The sequence below is a fragment of the Sinohyriopsis cumingii genome, chromosome 3 (genome assembly GCF_028554795.1).
Source record: "Sinohyriopsis cumingii isolate HCF-2022 chromosome 3, ASM2855479v2, whole genome shotgun sequence".
NCBI classification, from domain to species: domain Eukaryota; kingdom Metazoa; phylum Mollusca; class Bivalvia; order Unionida; family Unionidae; genus Sinohyriopsis; species Sinohyriopsis cumingii.
The window spans coordinates 32,255,376-32,271,153 of record NC_142963.1 but is presented as its reverse complement, the minus strand read 5'-3'; the positions used below and the strand labels follow the sequence as shown (position 1 = coordinate 32,271,153).

At 35.5% G+C, this 15,778-nt stretch overlaps 1 protein-coding gene across 2 annotated transcripts in view; it reads right to left on the bottom strand.

Moving 5' to 3' along the window:
• Window positions 1-15,778, bottom strand: part of LOC149802643 (uncharacterized) — a 122,116-nt gene that overhangs the window by 56,827 nt on the left and 49,511 nt on the right. For both annotated transcript variants that reach the window (XM_089951959.1, XM_089951960.1), the window contains exons 5-7: window positions 11,435-11,535; window positions 7,345-7,494; window positions 1,662-2,012 (exon numbers count right to left, since the gene is read on the bottom strand). In XM_089951959.1, the coding sequence (XP_089808085.1) occupies window positions 1,662-2,012; window positions 7,345-7,494; window positions 11,435-11,535 (602 nt within the window). The remainder of the gene's footprint in view (window positions 1-1,661; window positions 2,013-7,344; window positions 7,495-11,434; window positions 11,536-15,778) is intronic.

The window sequence follows — 15,778 nt, the reverse complement described above, 5'->3', positions numbered from 1 at the left end:
GTGCTATTTAGCTTACCATTTAGACAGGAGTTTTACAAACTTTTGTGTTTTGCATGCAGCTAAAAAGAAGTTGTCTCCCTTTACACACAATTAATTATGGAGTTTCACAACTTATTATTTTATTGGTTTGCTCAACCAAACAATGAACAATTATAATCATACATATATCACGGTCACCTGTTCACAACAGCCATTCTAATTGCCCCTAAATAAATTTCCTATATAAATATTCTAGATGTAACAGTCATCTACCTTCCACAGAAGACCAGGTATTTCTCCATGCTGTAAGTGTCATTGACATGTACCTGCAGTGACCACTCAGTCTATGCAAACTAATGTTTGGTTCAAGAGGAAGAATTTGTTCATATAAAAAAATAGCAATGTGGACTGATGTGCATACATTTCTTATCTCACTTATACTCATAGTACTCCAAACATGTTGACAGTGTAACTCAAATGTGTCAATGTAATATCTGAAAGCAAAGCAGTTTTTATCATTTGGGTAGGGGTGGAAGCAATTTGTTTGCTGGATGGTGGGAATGTTATCACACCAGTAACGAAAGTTGCCTCATGCTCCAGTTTAACAAGTATAGTTGTATGTATTCATCTATATACCTAAGAATTAAAGCTTTCTTGGAAGAAAAATATATGTCTTGGAGAAGAGATATGAGTTACATCCCTTTATATTAGGGTTAGGGGTCATTCAATATCTAAACGTTGTCTGTGACATTTTGGTTCATGGATCATAAAGAACAATATAAACAGCTTCTTTTGATTTCCTAGTCATCACAGGTTTTCCACATAAGCCAACTGACTTTTGACCCTGACTAGTCAAGCACCTGTTCAACTTGTACAGGCAGGCTAACCAAATAGTCAGTTCTCTGTTTTAGCGTCCTGTCATGGTGTACAAAACAATCTTAGATAGGTGATTATCTTAAATCATTGATGATTTAATTTATAGGATGGATTAAAGTCAGCAGAAAACAGTAATTTTATGTTTACCACACATTTTGGGCAGAACATCTGATATGCATATTTTATGATTTTCTTGAATAGTGCACATAAAACAATCTGGAGATAATGATAATGATATCTGGTGTATACAATTTGTTGAAAACCCATTTTAAAATGTGAACCTGTGTATAGATGTTACCTGGGAACAAAGGACAGTTTTGCCTTTTCCACAGCTATATATATATATATATATATATATATATATATATATATATATATATATATATATATATATATATATATATATATATATATATATATATATGAGTCCCAGAGATGACTTTAATGCTTTAATGAAGCCTAAAGTGAACCAATTAATTGATCAATTTCCCACAAAATCATTTGTAATAAAAATATCCAAAGATGAGAAAAACTAGAACCACAAAAACTTTGTCCCAAGCCCAACTAGCACAAAAGTGTTTCTGCACTGAAGTGTTCCCTTGCACATACAAGATAAAATCATGCATTCTTGACAACTCTGTAAATAAAAGGCTACATGAAGATAAAGTCTGGATGTTCCATAATTACTCAAATGTTTTCTTTATTATCAATTTGTTGAAGCTATTGAGGTTTTCCCAGCTGTGCATGCAAATGATAAAATTTCTTTCCTTGTCACTGTCATTCTGGATTATTATCATTATTGTTACCTCATTCAATTTTGTTATTGGCTGCATCATGGGTGATCCCTCCTGTGTAGAGTATAGTCCCCTTTGTGGATACGGACCCTCTGGTGATGGAGGTGGTATTCCAGAAGAAAGGTTTCTGACAGGACCGGACCTGGTCATTCCCCTTTCTGGGGCCTCACTAGGAAAGGCAGTTCTTACAGTTCTAGAGCCTGTATAACCTGGTTTTAAAGAGGGATTGACTCTGAGATAGGACTGTCCTTCAACTGAGGTTTCAGTTCCCTCTTTCTTCTCGTATGTCAATATAGCATAGGGTAGACATTGTCTGGGGCTCTTAGTGGGCACACAGTCTTCATTGTATTCATACAGATAGATCTGAAAAGAACAAAACAGATGTATCTTTAATTTCTGAATTTAGTTTACTATACCTAGTTTCTGGGTCTTAGGTCAGTACTGTAGATAATAAAAAATTCTTTTTTTAAATAATGACTTGTCCACTTTAAAAATTGACAGTTTATTGCCGTCTGCTCATTCCATGCTTGGCTCATGGCATATTTCCCCTCTCTCTATTAGTTTTGTTTTTTTTGCACCACAAACCAAAACCAACAGCCATTTTAGAAAAATTAAAAGCCTGACAATAAGGAATAGCCACAAACTGTTGTTCTAGTTGAAAGAAATCCACCTGCTGCCAGATACTTTGTGCAAAACTCAGCCTACCAAAATACCTAAACCTCTAACACCAATTTCCAACCTTAAGTTGACGGCACACTTTCAAACCCTAACCAGACCTCCTAGTAAGGCTGTCAATATATTCCAGTTAGGCCAAAGTTCATTAAGATGTAATGAGGTACTATAAACTGCAACAGTTGACTTGGAAAACGTGCATTTTAAAAGTTCAAAAGTGTACTCATATGCAGCAAAGGCAACTAAAACTGTAGCTCCAAATCCCATGCTTGTCAATGGCTCCTGGATAGATTTCTCAACTAAGCATAATCTCTTTTCTTGTTTTAAAACTTCATATGGCTGCAGCAATCATTTCTCCCATCATGAGCAGAGAAATCCAACAATAGTGCTGCAAATTGTCCACTGGGGAAACAAAGCAGTGCTGTTTTTACATGCTAACGGATTAAGGTCGTAATTATCAAATTAACATCTCTATCAAAACATTGTGAATTGAGAAAACAACTCAAGTTTCCCTTTACAAGCAAAGGGAGTAAGGTCTGACTTTTAAATTTTTTTATCTTCCTTATAAGATGGGGTATATGCATTAATAATTTTTTAAGTAAAAAAGGCCAACTTATAAGCAAGTATATATGGTAGGTGTGGCTCCATTAATCTTAAGATACCTTTTGCCACACATAGTATTATACTAAGTGTGGCTCGATGATTCTCATGCATGCAACATAAAAATCTATCTGACTGCTAACTTTCCTTATCTCAATTGGGTTGTCTTAGCCCAGTTATCTCAGTGTTCATGTCATTACACAGCCAATTTTGGGAACTAATTTTTAAAAAGTTGAAAGTCATCATTGTAAACCACTTTACAAGTTATCCTCATAAAGAAAGTAAATTTTCTATACCTATTTTAAAATGTTTTTTGCTGTTATTTTCATAGAACTTGTGTACACTGAATTGACTGGTTAAGGAACTACCTTTATTAACATATATTAATGCACTGTGTTTACAAAACAACATGTGACTTGCAATATTCTTGGTCCAACATACTCAACATGAAAATTTATGCTAAAGTGTACATTTTTTGAAAAAGTGGCAGTTACAGCATGATTCTACTAATATAATTATGCAGATATTTGTAAAACATTTTAAGACAAAATGACCTATAGAAAAAGGTTATGAAATGATAGTACTGATTAACACTTTGTATTGATTGCGCTAAACTATACTGCAAAAATAAAGGGATGTTTTATCTGAAAGAAAGAAATTGAGACAGAAAAATAACCCATGTTTGGGTTTGCACTGAGACAAGAAAATCCCAGTCAATGGGTTACATTATTTGTCTCCTGTATGACTCTGTGGGAGACAAATAATGTAACCCCTTCAATGGATATTCATGGTCTTTGTGCAAACCACAAAATAAAGATATTATTAATTTCTTCATTCCATCAACAGCAGTACTGAACGATGTAGCAGATGGAACATTATAGAAATGCTTGTAATCTCAAGTCATATAAAACAAACTCCTTCCCCTCCCCCAAGTTTAAACAGAAACACTTCCAGGACAATGGACAAAGACATTATGGGGACACATAATTTCATTTGTATGCAAACATAAAGCACATAAGTGTTTTGTACTGGTTATGTTGGATGCATTATTGTCACATCAAATCGACTGTGTTGGATGCATTAGTGTCACATTGAATCGACTGTCTTGGATGCATTAGTGTCACATCGAATCAACTGTGTTGGATGCATTAGTATTACATCAAATATACTGTGTTAGATGCATTAGTGTCATACTGAATCGACTGTGTTGGATGCATTAGTGTCACACTGAATCGACTGTGTTGGATGCATTAGTGTCACACTGAATCGACTGTCTTGGATGCATTAGTGTCACATCGAATCAACTGTGTTGGATGCATTAGTGTCACATCGAATCAACTGTGTTGGATGCATTAGTATTACATCAAATATACTGTGTTAGATGCATTAGTGTCATACTGAATCGACTGTGTTGGATGCATTAGTGTCACACTGAATCGACTGTGTTGGATGCATTAGTGTCACACTGAATCAACTGTGTTGGATGCATTAGTGTCATACTGAATCGACTGTGTTGGATGCATTAGTATCACATCAAATATACTGTGTTAGATGCATTAGTGTCATACTGAATCGACTGTATTGGATGCATTAGTGTCACACTGAATCGACTGTGTTGGATGCATTAGTCTCACATCGAATATACTGTGTTGGATGCATTAGTGTCACATTGAATCGACTGTCTTGGATGCATTAGTGTCACATCGAATCAACTGTGTTGGATGCATTAGTGTCACAATGAATTGACTGTGATGGATGCATTAGGGTCACATCGAATATACTGCGTTAGATGCATTAGTGTCATAATGAATCGACTGTGTTGGATGCATTAGTGTCACACTGAATCGACTGTGTTGGATGCATTAGTGTCACAATGAATCGACTGTGTTAGATTCATTAGTATCACATCAAATATACTGTGTTAGATGCATTAGTGTCATACTGAATCGACTGTGTTGGATGCATTAGTGTCACACTGAATCGACTGTGTTGGATGCATTAGTGTCACACTGAATCGACTGTGTTAGATGCATTAGTGTCACATTGAATCGACTGTGTTGGATGCATTAGTATCACATCAAATATACTGTGTTAGATGCATTAGTGTCATAATGAATCGACTGTGTTTGATGCATTAGTGTCACACTGAATCGACTGTGTTGGATGCATTAGTGTCACACTGAATCGACTGTGTTGGATGCATTAGTGTCACACTGAATCGACTGTGTTGGATGCATTAGTGTCACATCGAATCGACTGTGTTGGATGCATTAGTGTCATACTGAATTGACTGTGTTGGATGCATTAGTGTCATACTGAATCGACTGTGTTGGATGCATTAGTGTCACACTGAATCGACTGTGTTGGATGCATTAGTATCACATCAAATATACTGTGTTAGATGCATTAGTGTCATACTGAATCGACTGTGTTGGATGCAATAGTGTCACACTGAATTGACTGTGTTGGATGCATTAGTGTCACATCGAATCAACTGTGTTAGATGCATTAGTGTCACACTGAATCGACTGTGTTAGATGCATTAGTGTCATACTGAATTGACTGTGTTAGATGCATTAGTGTCATACTGAATCAACTGTGTTGGATGCATTAGTGTCATACTGAATCGACTGTGTTAGATGCATTAGTGTCATACTGAATCGACTGTGTTTGATGCATTAGTGTCACACTGAATCGACTGTGTTGGATGCATTAGTGTCACATCGAATCGACTGTTGGATGCATTAGTGTCACACTGAACTGTGTTGGATGCAATAGTGTCATACTCAATCGACTGTGTTGGATGCATTAGTGTAACATCGAATCAACTATGTTGGATGCAGTAGTGTCACATCGAATCGACTGTGTTGGATGCATTAGTGTCACTGAATTAACTGTGTTGGATGCATTAATGTCACATCAAATAGACTGTTGGATGCATTAGTGTCACATCGAATCGACTGTGTTGGATGTATTAGTGTCACACTGAATCGACTGTGTTGGATGCATTAGTGTCACATCGAATCGACTGTGTTGGATGCATTAGTGTCACATTGAATCGACTGTGTTGGATGCATTAGTGTCACATTGAATCAACTGTGTTGGATGCATTAGTGTCACATCGAATATACTGTGCTGATTTAGTAAGATACTATGCATCATTTCTCAAAATTCCAATATATTAACAATTTTGTTTTCTACTGTTTAATACTAGTAAAAAATGTCTCAATATTTTCATCACATGACTGTCATTTTAGATCACATGACATATAAACATTAATTTCAACTGCATGTTTACCACATCTACTTTTAATTTGTATGACATTATCATATACATGATGCTATGACTTTTAATTGGTATGACATCATCATATACATGATGCAATGACTTTTAATTGGTATGACATCCTCATATACATGATGCAATGACTTTTAATTGGTATGACATCATCATATACATGATGCTATGACTTTCAATGGCATGACATTGTCATATACATGGTGCTATGACTTTTAATTGGTATGACATTGTCATATACATGGTGCTATGACTTTTAATTGGTATGACATTGTCATATACATGATGCAATGACTTTCAATTGGTATGACATCATCATATACATGATGCAATGACTTTTAATTGGTATGACATCATCATATACATGATGCAATGACTTTTAATTGGTATGACATCGTCATGTACATGATGCTATGACTTTTAATTGGTATGACATTGTCATATACATGGTGCTATGACTTTTAATTGGTATGACATTGTCATATACATGGTGCTATGACTTTTAATTGGTATGACATTGTCATATACATGATACAATGACTTTTAATTGGTATGACATCATTATATACATGATGCTATGACTGTCTGCTATTATTCTTTTACTTTAATTTCAGTACTTATCTGATCTGTACTTGAACAATTTTTCTAAACTAAGACCAAATTTCTGATGCAAACCAAACATTCCATGCTCTAACAATGTAAACTTTTTAACATATATTTTTCCCTGTCTATTTTATGTATACTGCCTGATCCCATTTTGTTTTTGTCGGCTCAACTATAACGACTGGGTACCATTTTGTTTATAACATATGCTTTGCAACCAGGAATGTAAGAAAGATAATAATTATTCATTATACAGTGGTGTTCAACAGGATTTTGCATCCTATGCTTTGCATGGCCTCATGTCTGATGCAAAATTCTGACCCTCAGGTGAAATATTTCTTTTCTACACCAATTCATATGAAGGATTTTATTCATCTCTAGCCATAAGAGGACAGCTTAAAAATTTTTGAACAATATTACAAGGAAGACTAATACAATGCAACTTCCAGCCTTTACATTTTATTGGTATAATTGTACCCATGTAACATCCTGAGCCAATGCAGGCTTTACAAAAAAACTTACCTGTGACCTTGCCAACTGGATGCTGATTGGATCATTTGGTTTTGCAATGACTTGGGAGACATGGCAGTCAAAGTTTGGGGTTGGCTCAACAATTTCACAATTCTCTGTAAAAGGATGAAGCAACAAAGACTTGCACCTTCCCAGAATAACCTGATAGAAATACAAGGAAAATCACATTCACAGAAAAAGGTAACACAATATGGAAATACTTCTGAAATAATAAATCAAAACACAATTATTACAAATTTTTTTTATTGTTTGTTCAGAAAACCTGCTATGGTATTTTTCATTCAAGTTCATCTGAATGCACCATACAGTTTCACTGAATTGAATACTTTAATTGATGTGTATCCCAATGAAAATCACTCCTACAATACAGTGTGTGTGTGTGCACATGCATGCATGTGTGTGTGTGTGTGTGTGTGTGTGTGTAAATATGGTACACTCTCATTACAACACTATCCATGGATACCATATTATCGTCAAACTGCTTTATAGTGAAATAAATTACTATAACCAGGAAAGAAACTTATATTGAAGGGGCCTTTACTGAGGGAGTGATGTACATTTCTTCCATGGAAAAGCAAATTTTGTGTCCGAAATGGAACCTTTTTATTCCCATTATTACAGAAAAAGTACTCTTGGCATTGAGCTCCAATGAATAAAACTACCTTTATATAATGCAGTTGAGTTACAAATCCCATTTACTGGAATGAAAACTATCGTAGAATCACTCTCTTTTGTGCAGTTTTGATAAAGATAGAAAAAATTTTCACTGGCACTTAAATTTGTGGTTTTGTTTGTCGTATTTCTAGTTAGTGAATTTCATGTATTGACCTCAACAAATATCTCATAAAGAATACAAAAGAACAAAACAACTAAGAAAACAAATAAGAATCACTTCAATTTTAAATTTTATAAGTCTTTGGTATGACTCAGCCGGGGTTCATACCCATGTGACCTCCTGCATCCGAGGCGGATGCTCTAACAACTAGGCCATCGAAGCAGTCAGCATGAGAATGAATCTGAATAAGTAATCAATCCAATTTTCATTTAACTCTTTAACTACTGATGCCAGATATATCTACCACATAAATATGAGTTGCCTCGAGAGTGACTGATTCATCAGCTGCTTAAGAAATCCAGTACTGGTCCTCGTGACTGGTACGTACGCAGGCGTTGATTTGCATTCTGTACCCCCATGACATATAGGTCTGCACTGTATATTCATGTTACAATCAGTCTTACTGGTCAATATTTGGAGGGAAAATAACATTCAACCAATCAAAATAGAGTTAAAAAATGATTGGTTCTTACTAAATCTGGGGATTTTTTGCAATGTTAAAGCGCTATTTTGTTAATACATGTTTTTGAAGTTTACAGTGGCAACAATGGCATCTGCTTACGAGAGTGATTCAGGTTCCGAATTTTCAGGGTTTTCTGAAGATGAATTTGACATAAAACACAACTGTTTCATTACATACCATAAGGAAATACTTGGGAAACAGTAGAACATAGTGATTAGTTAAACATTTTTGTAATTACATATATATATTTGACCAATAACTTCCTATAAAAGACTGACATATAAATTTTAGGGTTTACAAACTTTTGTGTTGTATATTCATGGATTTTATATCAATATTGTGGATGTTAGAAGGATACAGGAATCAAACAGACATAAGGTAATTATAGCATTTTTTTATGCTTGGTTTTAGTCAATAAATCAGTTTATTATACAGAAAATAACTGAAACAATTAGCCCATATCCCCACATCATCAGCTAAAAAGTTCTCATTTGGCTGCAGCAGCATTAGACTCTGGTAGTCAGCCCACAAATCAGATACAGTAGGCTGCAGTAGTTACCCCAGCAGCTAGGTATAGCCGGGCACATTAGCAAGCTATACACTGGCACCAGTAGTTAAAGAGTTAAAGTATAAATTCCTATTTTCCCATCATTTTCAGAAGTAACAATGTTTGGGCATCTTAACTGTTTTTTCTCCTTTTTCTTTATATTACAAAATACTGAATTAAGGCAGTGAGTGGCCGTTACAGATGTAAGATACACATACCATTTAGATATATCTGCCATGAAATAATATAAAATGCATTATAAATCTTTTTTCTTTAACTGCTAAAATGAAACAGACAACAGTTAAAGCTAATACTGCTAACCAGGTTACATAAATAATGATGTCTTATCAAATAGCATTGTTGATCTCTAGGAAAGAAAAGAAAAGGGAGGGGCTTCTTTTTCACATGTGGCTAAAAAGAAAATTGTTGGGTCTTTACATTTGCGGTTCCAGGCAACAATGAAATCAATTAAAATTGGTACCCTACTAAAATTAGTGATACTACATTACTTTATTTCTCATTCCATTTTAGTTCTCATTCCCTGTATTTATTTCATTCATACTCTGAGAATTATAAATATCAGCTGAATCATACAACATTAAATAAAAGTTTCTGATGTAAACATGGCTCATTATGACACAGAATGTATCACAGCATATCTCTGTAAAAGGTAAACCCACTAATAACATTGTAAACTTTTATGGCTCCACTGAAATGTCTTATATGGATTCAGTGAAACATGTAATTACAGAATTTGTATTAACATTTGAAAAATTATCTGAAGAATTATTCTGGTTTTACTTTAAAAGCATATTCTATTGCTATTTCAAGACTATATGTGTTTCCTTTGTCTTTTATTTCACAGAATTTTAACATCTTTACATGTTTATATTTTATTTAGTTGTTCCTTATGTTTACATTTGGAAGGGTTTATCTTCAAAAAAAAATTGTGCAATTAATTTTAACATTTTTCAAATTTAACCTTTAATTGGCATTGCATAGCCACTAATGTGCTGATGTGCCATAAAATGCAAGTACATACAGATATACTGTTTCAATTATTACCATCAGTGGAATAATACCCAAGGGAGAAATAACCACTAAAATATCTAATCAGTTAAATAAAAACAAATGCCTCCCATGACATATAGAACTGATCCAAGAGACCAATGAATCTATATTTTGTTAATAACTATGTTACTATTAACAGTAATACATAGGTATATTTGGTACAAGAGAATGGATACTGTACCAAAGACACTGAGGAGATTAAAATCCCTCAAATACAAAAATACAGAAATTCTGAGGAGAAGAACAAGGGCTTATTTTGCACTTTTTTCAAACTGATTAACTACAGAGAGGCAAAGGGTCTATCTTTTGCTACTTTAAAAGATGAGGAGGCATCAAGTTAGAATCTTTTCATGCCTGCTGTCCTTTAGCAAGTCACATGAATCTAAATTGTTCAATTTTTTCTCACCTTTGACCTCGGATCTTTTGACCACCAAATGAACAATAAGCCATTCACAATGTTTGGTCTAGGTCTGTCATGTACAATTATTGCTACTATGCAGAAACTATTTTTCTTCTTTCAGTCAAAGTGACCTGGATTTTTAACTTTAATTTTTCAAACCCCAAATCCATAGGCTTCTTCCTTACTCCATGTGCAAGCTGAGAAATGTTCAGTACTATTTTAGGGGGACTTGGGGTGTGGTTAACCTGCACAGTGCAGGTATAAACAGTACCAACTGTGCAAGCCTGGTGGGTGAGATTAATGTGCTGGGAACATTATATTCAGAAATAAACAACAAAACCAAATGTAACAAGTACATTATATTGAATGTGGTTTTTGTCAGGCTAAAAAAAAATTGAGTCTCTTGGCGACATGTTAGATTAAGCTTATTCATATCTAGAAAATGATTAATATTTTTTGTGATTATTTTTAAAATGTGATACACATATCATTGGATAGGCATCTGTTGTGAATGAATTCCACTTATCCCTGAGTGTCTAGATCCAGCAGAGTTATCTCTCTTATGTGCAGCAGAGTACATGGTTCTGTCTTGTCAAATTAACTCGGGTGTTTTACATTCTGGACAACCAAAATCCTCAATAGTCACTTGCAAACATTCAAAACTTTAAATTCTAACATAATCCTACAGGTCAACAAAATATGGACTCATGGAGAAATAGACCAATTTTCAGACCTGTTCTTAAAAACATAAATATAAATTCTCACCTTGAACACAATAAGGACACAGAATGGTATATTCCAGCTGTCTGCAAGGCGGAATTGTACATCTGCATTACGACAAACGTACAGACCAAGCTTGCTATCTCCTGTAACAGATAATATAAAAAATAAAACTTGCTTCTGAACTAAGGGTGAAAGGAAACATTCTTCTACATTAGATCAATATACCCAAAATTCAGTCTTACATTTGATGACATGACCTTATAATGACCTTTGATTATTATTACTGTGGGGCTGCGGTGGTGGGGGTGCTTCAGATTGGGAGGAAATAGATTTTTATGACTTTGTCATCATTTGTATAGTCTCGAGACCTTAATGCATTAATACCCTCTGTCAGGACTGGTTAAATCTGTTGATAGTTTTATGTGAAGAATTCATTTAATGAATAGTGGAGGTGTGTGGTATTACCAGTATACCAGGTTAATGCAGTATTATTTTCTGCTGGTCATATGTCAAACTTTACAGTACTGGTACTTCAGTAGTTTCCATCAGTAAGAAATATACAGAAATCCTTGATTAATCTTTTATGAAATTAATGATACGAATATCATGTTTTCACTTTGCATGACAAAATAATTGTAAACAAACTGGGGGGGGGGGGAAACAGATTTATTTGCCACAAATTAATTTGAATATTACAAATACAATTACCGGTATATGTATATTTCAACATGCTGAACAAACATATTTGAGCCAAATCCAAATTTTGGGAAAAATTTGGATTCAAAAAGCAAATAAAATGTATCATTCACTAGAGTATAATAATGTGTTAATTATATGTATTCCTTTGTAATAATGTCAAATTAAGATTTTCAGGAGAACAGTTCTTGTTTGAAGTTTACATAATGTCTCAAGTCCATTAAATATTTTCTCATTTGTTGAGTAAGCATACTTTATGTTTACTGACCATCTCAAATTAATATCTGGCCATGGTGTTGGCATCCCAATCAAAGTTCGAGTCTCAGATTCGGCCAATGTGGGTATGTGAGAAAGCTTGCCAGTTGCTTCTCGAGGGTTGGTGGTTCTTCCTATACCATTAATACTGGCTGCCATGTATAGCTATCATGTGCTGAAAAAATGGGGTTAAACCCTACAACAACAACAACAACAACCAATCAAAATTTCCTTTCCAACTACATGTATATTGATAATGTAGCTAGTAAACTGTAGGTTTCAGTATCAACACTTCCTATTTTTATCATAAGATCAGAGCAATGTATTTCACAGGATGTCAGCTATAGTGTAAGCATACATCATCCCACTTTAGTTACAGTTTTTAGATTACAACTTAAACAACACTGAATATATGCAAATTCAGCTATTATAATGAAATGACCATTTGATTTTCAACAGGGGGAGCACTGATTTGTTTTTAATTGTGGTAAATTATGGTACGTATTGTGGTATGTTCAAAAACACCATGGTATATACAAAAGTAACATAATCAAAGCTAGATCTTCTGTCAAATGTTATTAAATTTTGATGAATGTTTTTTGGGTTTTTTTTTTAAAGAGACTGTTAACAAGGTTTTTCTGTATTAGTAAACAGTGACTATGATAGTTAGCAAATAGTTTCCAAGTATTAGAAAAGCACTGCTTCTCTGGGTAGTTATTTCAAACCAAAATCCTGAGAAGGGATTAGCTCTGATTTCTCAAGGTTCGGAATGAATCCTAGCTTGGTCACTGTGGACCAGCAGAGGGACAGACATTGCAAGAGGAGGTCTCTGGTGCCATTGTGCATCAACCAGTTATCACAATACTGGAGGATGGGGATCCCCAGGAGCCCTAAGATGGGAGGAAACTACTAACATCATCCTAGTAAAAGCTCAAGGAATGGAGGCAAGGCCAAATAGCAGAATTCAAAATTGGAAAACCTCCTGGTCCCGGCAAAACCAGAGGTATATCCTGTGAGTCGGAAATGTCAGGATGTGCAGCTATGTATCCTGAAGGTCAATGGAGGTTGCCTAGTTGGGACCTTATGGCACTTCCTGACTGAGACACTAGTATTGAATGGATACTCCTCAAGAAATCTGCTTGGATAGAAAGATCAATGATGAACTGAAACTTTATGCCTTTTTTGAAAACCATTAAAATCTGGAAGTAGAAAGCTGGAGAATGGTCATTTGACCCTTCTTTTCTGTGCCTTTCTGTGCATCTCTTTCCATAATTGAACCTGTTTTGATGGGTGGAAAAGAATGTGGGTCCTTGCAAGAGGAGGATGCTACTGGAATCAAAGCTGGTATATTTCCTTTTAAAGTTTTGTATCAAAAGGACCCAAATCTAACATTAAGCCAGACCATTACCTCCAGGGGTGGCTGCAAGGGACCAGTTGCTGCTGGTCCCTCTGGTTCTGAGATGCTATAGATGAAATGAGATCTCTGAAAATTGTCTCAATCTCTAATGAAGCAGCTCTAAGAAGATTTTTACTTTGCAGGACCCATCCAGTGCAATGTCTCTGCAGAGGTGGATTAGATCCACTGATAGTACCATGGGTATTTACAAAGTAAGCTTCATAGTTTTGGCAATCATCTCCCAAAAATGCTGCACTGCAGCTGGGGACAAGATTTCTCTGACGGAGGCTACCAAAATGAGTATTCCCCATGTAAGGCTATGGTTACTATGGTTACTATTGTATGAGCTTAAAGCTCCAGTGCCTACAGTATCTTGACTATAAGGTGACCCCAGGTCCCCATCATAACACACACTTGTGACACTCCAGCATCCTAATGGGGGCGTGGGTCTTAAGGGGCCAAGCAGGAGAGTGAACTCTCTCCATGACTGTGAAGTAGCCAAAAGGCTCTGTCCACACCAGTGAGGAAATCCTTGTCCTTTATATTCAAAGACATGGGACACAAACCTTGTGGAGGGGAGAAAGAGGGGAGAAGATGGTAAACTTTATTTACTGCTTTATCGAAAGATCTCTTCCTACACCAACAGGTGGGAGGAAGGAGATCTGAAGATGGAAGGAGTGATTATCTCAGCCAGTTCCTGTTTGATTAAAACCCAGCAACCCCTTTTTATCATGTTTGGTTCAACATGAGCAGAAGATGTAGGCCTGTGACCTGCCACATCTAAACTGCTCCAAGGAGAAGGAATTGGCATCCAATATGCCATTAATGGGAAGGAAGATTCGCTTCCTTGGAAGGACGTTACCACATCCCATATAAATTGAAATGGAAGAAAGGAAGGGGGCATTGCCGATCAAATTCCCTTGTTTAGTTAGATGGGTATACACGGATTCCCTATCCTCAATGGAAATGAGAGAACAGAATGATGCAGGTAGGCCATCAACCTGATCCACGATCCACATTTCCTCACTACTGATGGTACTCTACTAATTAGTGACTGGTACTTGAAGACTGGTAACTGATCAAGTGACAATGACCTTATGAATGAGCCTCCATCAGACAATGCTGGCTTCCCTTTTCAAGGACAAGCAGCCGGGTCTCTTTCACTTTAACTGGGTCTCTGTCCACCACTCACCAACTCTTGTTAGGTATTACATGGCTCAACTTTATGACAGATCCAATACCCTACTGGTTCAAATCCTACCATTAGATCTGCCTAAGTTTGCTACCATGGATCCTTACTCCAACTGTCTTGGCACTACATAACCTACTTGCCATAAATCACCAAACCAACGCAAAACTGTTAAACACTATGGAAAGCTCCACAAAGAAATAAGCAGTTAAGTCTCACAAAAATTGCACAAGTTTAGAAATGTATTCAAATGTGCTCCTTCAGATAATGGTCATTACACCTCCCAAATGTCATTGCAATCCACTGATATCTGCAAGACTAATTATGCACACAAGATTCTATAATATACTGCATTCAGCAGTAAATCAAAAAGGGAAATAACTCTAACAAAAACGGCAATAAAAGAGTGATTTGGCAATTTGTGCATCTTCAGATGATGACCATAACATTTACCAAATTTCAAGGCTATCCATCAACATGAGTCCCATAAAGAAAGTGATGCTCTACTGATTTAAAAGAATTCAAGATAATTTCTTCCTTTTAACTGCAGAGTTTTTAAACCATCTTTGATATTTTATCAAGATTTTCACATCTGATAATTGATAAGGGACATATTTAGATATCAGTTTGACACCTTTTTTATTTTAGGTCCAATAAGACATCATAAAAAGTCTTCTGGTGGAAACCTTAGGATGATACAACTTTCTGTTTTGGGGGAGTAGCAGTAACAAGATTTTCAAGATGGATATCATGGTGGCCTTATTTTGATATTAGATTGACACCACTTTTATTTAGTACCAACAGACATCAAAAGAAGTCTTTGGTGAATATGTTGATATGACCAGCCATC